General features: G+C 47.0%; 1 protein-coding gene across 1 annotated transcript; it reads right to left on the bottom strand.

The window, feature by feature from the left end:
- Positions 1-499: 499 nt before the first annotated feature.
- Positions 500-3,741, bottom strand: ado.L (2-aminoethanethiol (cysteamine) dioxygenase L homeolog). Its single transcript, NM_001094608.1, is given in 2 exon segments — positions 500-887; positions 944-3,741. A coding segment is annotated over 1 exon segment (780 nt). The 5' UTR covers positions 3,676-3,741; the 3' UTR covers positions 500-887; positions 944-2,895.
- Between the last annotated feature and the right edge of the window lie 2,674 nt (positions 3,742-6,415).

Genomic DNA, 6,415 nt, shown 5'->3' with positions numbered 1-6,415 from the left:
TATGGAAGTTTAACCTGATGGCAGTGCTGCTTTAATGACAGGCAGTATAAGCAACATAAAGGCAGTGGTCAGTAATATCACTATATTGCAGGTTACTGCTCTCAAGTAATTATCAAACACGGGCAAAAAAAACTAGAGCTGCCAGATGGGGGGAGAATCAAGTTCGTAGTAGCTGCTGTATACATTAGCCACAAAACTTGCAGCCCATAATAAGACAGTTTCGTGACCATGCAAAGGAAGCAGAAAGCCAAATGGTTCCTTTTAAAGAGGATGCTGTCAGTTGATTGCTCTGAGCTTGACAATGCCCTATGAGAATAAGCTCTGCTGTGCGAGATTAAAGGAACGCTATAAGAAAATATATGTTTGTTTACATTTCTCCCCCCTGCAACATAGCAAGGATCTGGAAACATTTAAAAGAAAACGACTTACATATGAACCACTGGGGGATTGCTGCATTCGTTACTTAAACAGACGGCACATAAGATACATCATGCCTGTGGCTGGTAAACAATCATGCTTTAATCCATTTCCGTACTGATGATGTCATGAGACTACAGGCTGAGAAATGTTACAGACCAATGGGAACTGGCAGACAGCACAGCACTGGGTTATGTGTTACAAGAAGCCACCTGCAAAGAGAAGGTACACAAACATCTGTTTAATAAAATAACAGCAGCCGGAGGGCTACACAGCAACCCAAACTTTACTTCTAATCCGCAAAATCCGTCTGATAGGATTGGTGGGAAGCACTGGCATTAGAGGAAGAAAAAGTGGAGAAGGGTGGCTTTTGAATAAGTGCTGTAATTAGGAATCCAAAGGGGCAGGCTGGGGTAGATTAAGGGGGTATCTGCTGGTTTAAATTAAAAAAAAAAAGATAGGGTTATTATTTATTTATTTATATATATATATATATATATATATATATATATATATATATATATATATATATATATATATATATATATATATATATATATATATATATATATATATTTCAAGATGGACTAAGCAACTTGAAGCATCCTTAGCAAGTGCTGAAGAGTTAACATGTCCTTTTTAGGGACAAACCATACATGCTTATACTTGACAACCCAAAAAGAGGTAAAACTGCCTTTTGGAAATGTAAAACGTCATTTTAAGACTATATACAAGGGTAGTGTGTGGTTTACAAGACTTTACACCCCAATCAAATATCAGCCAGCCTGCCCCACATAATATAGTTTACATTGCAATTTAACTGGCCCTCTATACCCCCCTAAGTGTTTCAGATGACAGTTGCACCATGCTACACCCCTATACCATGGTTATTCCTGCAAAGTGGCCGTTGGAATATTCATGGAAGGGTCAACAATTCAGATCTATGGGCAGTCAGTTTCAGAAGTTGGGCCTAGTGAAAATCTTATGAAGTCAGAAACCCAATCCTTTAGGTTCATCACTGTAGACCCAATGAAGTCAGAAAAGAGGGGTAAAGTGGATTCTTGAGGCCCCAGGTTGAAGTGTTGTAGTATTTGGGCTGCTAGCTGATGATTTCTGTGTAGACAAATAGGGATCACTGAGGAACATTGTGGCCCATGTAAGGACAGAGTTCTCCTCCGGATGTAGTTGGAAGGAAGGTCTATGCCAGTGAACCCAGATGTGACGTGGAACATCGAACTGATGAAGATGTGGCCAATAAGGAGGCTCATGACTACCCTTAGTACTACTGGAACAAGTGCAGAATGACCCAGCATATGAGTTATTGAATTACAAATGAACATGTGCCCATAAGATTGATACTTTCAGGCCCTGTAAGGGCCAACCATAACTGCTGAGTTTTCTGTAGCAAACAAACTGACCATCAGTTGAAGATGTGGAGTCTCCCATTTACCCATACTTCTGAAGTGGGAGCTGGGCAGCCAGAGCCAGCAGATGACCTATGACCCTCGGATGAAGCTTGTGGAACCCCCAACAGGGCTAGCGAGGGTCAAAATGCTTGTAGTAGTGGGGCCTCTGCAGCAAGACCCAGCAGATGAGTTCTGTACAGTAGGCGACGAAGGCCCTTCTGGTGAAGCTTCTGGATCCCCGGAGTTCTTTGCTCTAGGATGACCAAGGCCCCTTCTGAAACGCATAGTGTCCTTTTTGTGGTAGTTGGGCTTGTGCAGTGAGACCCAGCAGGTGATTTCTGTGTGGTAGGCAACTAAGGCCCTTCGGATGAAGCTTCTGGAGCTCATATCAGCGCTAGCGAGGGTCAAAATGCTTGAAGTAGTGGAGCCTGTGCAGAGAGACCTAGCAAATGAGTTCTTTATGCTAGGACAACCAAGGGTCAGGATGACAGAGGGTCAGTAGCCTACTGTCCTTTTTGTGGTAGTTGGGCTTGTGCAGGGAGGCCCAGCAGAAGAGTTCTGTGTGGTAGGAGACGAAGGCCCTTTGGATTAAGTTTCCCGGGCTAGTGAGGGTCCGAATGCTTGTAATAGTGGGACCTGTGCAGCGAGACCCAGCAGATGAGTTCTTTACGCTATTACAACCAAGGGTCAGGATGACAGAGGGTCAGTAGCTTACTGTCCTTTTTGTGGTAGTTGGGCATGTGCAGTGACACCCAGCAGATGAGTTCTGTGCAGTAGACAACCCTTCTGATGAAGCTTCTGGAGGCCCTATCAGGGCTAGTGAGGGTCATAACCGTAGCCTGCCTGGTAGTAGAGGGAAGACCATGTTGATGACTTGCAGGGGCCACGCACAAATGAAACTTGTGGCCCTACTGGGGGTCTGGCTGTAAAGTCCATTTGCATTAGCCGGGGGTCTGTGCTGAGACCCTATGGATGAGTTGTGTATAGGAGATTGGTGGGATCCCCTGAGGGAAAGCTGTTGGGGGGTCTGTGCTGTCCCAGTAGATGAGTTGTGTTTGGATAATGACAATCATCATATAGACACTTTGGGGCCTGGGTAGGCTTCTCCCCCGCACCAGAAATCCTCGGGCTGTGGGATCTCCAGGAGCCAGATTTCCTTCTGGGCGGCTCCCCCGGCACAGTTGTCCGAAGCGGCGGCGGGTCCCTCAGTTTCCCCGGGGGCAGCGGCGGAGGCAGGTGCGGGGGAGGCGGCGGGGTGAATGAGCTGATAGTAGTGACAATCTCTCCCATCCGCGGGGTCGTACGGGGGCGCCAGGATGTCCAGGAAGGCGGCGGGTCCATCCTCAGCGCTGATCTGGTGCAGGTTCTCCCGGTGCGGAGCCAACAGGCAGGGGGGACTGTTATCCCCGAACTCCCCCACGGAGCGGAGCGCTGCCCGGCGCACAGAGTTGTACTGATAGGGGAGCAGCGGAGGGGAGAAAGCGAGGGCTTCGGGGGGCTCTGACGCTTCCAGACGATCGAAGCCGTTAATGCGGAGTTTGCCGTAAAGCACCTTGAGCAGGCCGTGCATCCCCGGGTGGTCGTGCAGCGGGATACAGGCGCCGGGGCGGAGCAAGAACACTCCCATGCTGAAGCACGACGTCTCACAGATGTGCATGTAAGTCACAGGCGGGCCCTTCCCTCCCGAGCTCCGGGGCCGACTCGCTCCCAGACCCACATCTTCCGCCCGCACCTGACTCACGAGTTTCCGCAGCTGTCCCAAGCTCTCCGCCGACGGACCCGCGCCGCCTCCTCCTGTGCTGCGAAAAGTCTGCCGGGCCTGGCGAGCCACCTTCTGTATTAGAGAACTCATCTCGTCCCGAGGCATCTCCCTCCCCTGTCAGTGTTTCCGCAAGGAGCTCATCCCGTGCTGCGTGCAGCCTTCAGCGCTCCCGCTCGCTCCTTCTCAGCCGGGAAACGGGCATCCGCCACCCCATTCATGCAAATGTCACGCCCGGGCAAGGCATGCTGGGGAGTGTAGTTCACCCTGCTCAGTAGTTTTTACGCGCAGCTCAGCGATTTATGCCCGTGGGGCGGATTCACATGTTCCCTCCCGAAACTACATTCCCCAGAATGCCACTAGGAGCAGAAAGGGGCGCTTCCTGTCCAGGCGGGGAGGCGGGGCTTTAAATGATTTGTGCGAGAAGACCATTGACTGTGACATTGCCTGGTGCCTGTATAGTGTCACAAGTGCATTGTGGGTAACAAAAAGAGCAATGACCTCTGTGGTGTTTGTCATGCTCATATGTGCCGCGCTTTTCCTCCGTTACTTACACTGTTGCTTACAACTATGTGTCTCACATTACACAGCATTCCAATTAAGGGTTTTTAATACATTTATAGAGCTGGGACCCGCCACCAACACTGTCTGAAGCCCCTCGAGAGGGAGTAGTTAGTTGTTTGTGGACAAAGCAAACGTGATATTGTGTCACTATACATCTATTTTATCACAAATACACGTTAATAATAGTAAAATCCAGCTGTCATGTGCAATGGCCGGTCTTACAGCCTTGGCTCAACTGCAATTCCCTCAGCATACCTCCCAACTGTCCCTTTTTCAGAGGGACAGTCCCTCTTTTGACAGCTCAACCCGCAGTCCCTCATTTGTACTGGAAAGTCCCTCTTTTCTCTGCACTGAACAGCCAGAAAAAAAAACAAAGTTTCTAACTTAATTTGCTTTTGGCAGAGAGGCCAGTACAGCTAACAGGTGCAACTAATATGCTTTATAACAATTTTGAGATAAGAAAATAAGTAATTTTAACAGTTTAGATAAGGAGAAATATTTTCACATTTTTATAACCTGCCAAACTTTGTAAAATGAACATGGTAATTAGGGGGTGTGGCCACAAAATGGGTGTGGTCAAAGAAATTGCTGCACTACATGCAAAAGAATTTTTTGTCGCTCTTTTTATTTCCAAAATGTTGGGAGGTATGCCCTCAGGGTTACCAGGTCTAATGTTCAAAACCAGCCAAAGTCAAGATACAAAACCTGCCTAAGACTAGCCAAGAGGCACTTCAACAGTAGCCCCAAAAAAATAGCACAATTTGCTGAAAAAAAATTCTAAAAAATAAATGAATTTATGTTAAAGGGATCCTGTCATCGGAAAACATGTTTTTTTTTCCAAAACGCACCAGTTAATAGTGACAAATTGACAAGTCACATGACTGGGGCAGCTGGGAAATTGACAAAATGTCTAGCCCCATGTCAGATTTCAAAATTGAATATAAAAAACCTGTTTGCTCTTTTGAGAAATGGATTTCAGTGCAGAATTCTGCTGGAGCAGCACTATTAACTTATTCATTTTGAAAATTTTTTTTTTCCCATGACAGTATTCCTTTAAAATACACCTTTTTAAAATATTCACTGTTTCACAGATTTTCCCATGAAGCAAAATGGGACAGATTTGCCCATCACCAGGGGCAGGGCCACCATTGGGGGGACAAGGGGGACAAGTGGCCCAGGCTTGAAGGGGGGCCCCGCAGGTCTGCACTTTTCAAAGAGTTGGGCCCCCCTTGACAGCTACAAAGCTATGCTGCTCGATCGAAGTCCTGAACAGCCGAATGTGGAAGTGCCGAACAGACGAAGTCCTGAAGCGGCAAAAAGACCCGATGTCACGAATACAGTTATAATTGAAGTCCTGAAGCCACGAGTGACACCAATGTGGGGTTTTTTTTAAATCCCCTGGCCACCAATGTTTTATTTTAATACTCCATAGGCCCCTGACAATTTTTTAAAAAAAATATTTTATGGGGCCCCAATTTTTTTTTTAACTTGTAAGGGGGCCTTGGTGCCAAGGTTTTTTTAAAAAATATTCTTGGGGCCCCAATTTTTTAACTTGTAAGGTGGGCCCTGGTACCAATGTTTTTGTAAAAAAAAACTTTTATGGGGGACCTGGCGCCAATGTTTTTTTTTAACTTATAAGGGGACCCTGGTCACCAATTTTTTTAAAAAAAAACTTTTATGGAGAGCCCTGGCACCAGTTTTTTTTCACTTATAAGGGGGTCCTGACCATCAATAGCTTTTTATAACTTGTGTGTGGGGGGTTAACTATTTTAGTGCTGGTGTATGTGATGGTGTGGGCGGGATCTGGGGTGGGGCCCAGAGGGCCCCAAAAATTTTGTTGTACGGGGCCCCGTGATCTCTAATGGCAGCCCTGACCAGGGGTGTAAATACAGAGGGGGGCCCAGGAGGTATAGGGGCCCCATAAGACCCTAATTTATATACAATTTCAATAAATATTGGTAAAACAGGTCAACAAACATATAACATGCATAACAAACAGGTCCTGATTTGTGGGAATGTCACAAAGACCTGGGCCTAGGCTGCACCTGGCTAGTAGGGTTTCCACCTGGCCGGTAAAAATAATGCTGGATGCCCACCACACGTCAGAGCGGCCTGTAGGAGTGGGTTTCAGTGCAAGCAATGGAATCCTCATGGTGGGGGGCTGTGGTTGGTCAAGTATAGGGTCGCCATCAGTGGGAAACAGAGGGTACATTTGTACCAGGCCTAAAGGGGGCCCAGCTGTGCTGCAGTTTTCAAAGGCCCCCCTTGA

This window comes from Xenopus laevis, chromosome 7L (assembly GCF_017654675.1).
Source record: "Xenopus laevis strain J_2021 chromosome 7L, Xenopus_laevis_v10.1, whole genome shotgun sequence".
In the NCBI taxonomy this organism is placed as follows: domain Eukaryota; kingdom Metazoa; phylum Chordata; class Amphibia; order Anura; family Pipidae; genus Xenopus; species Xenopus laevis.
This window is presented reverse-complemented; position numbering and strand designations above follow the sequence as displayed.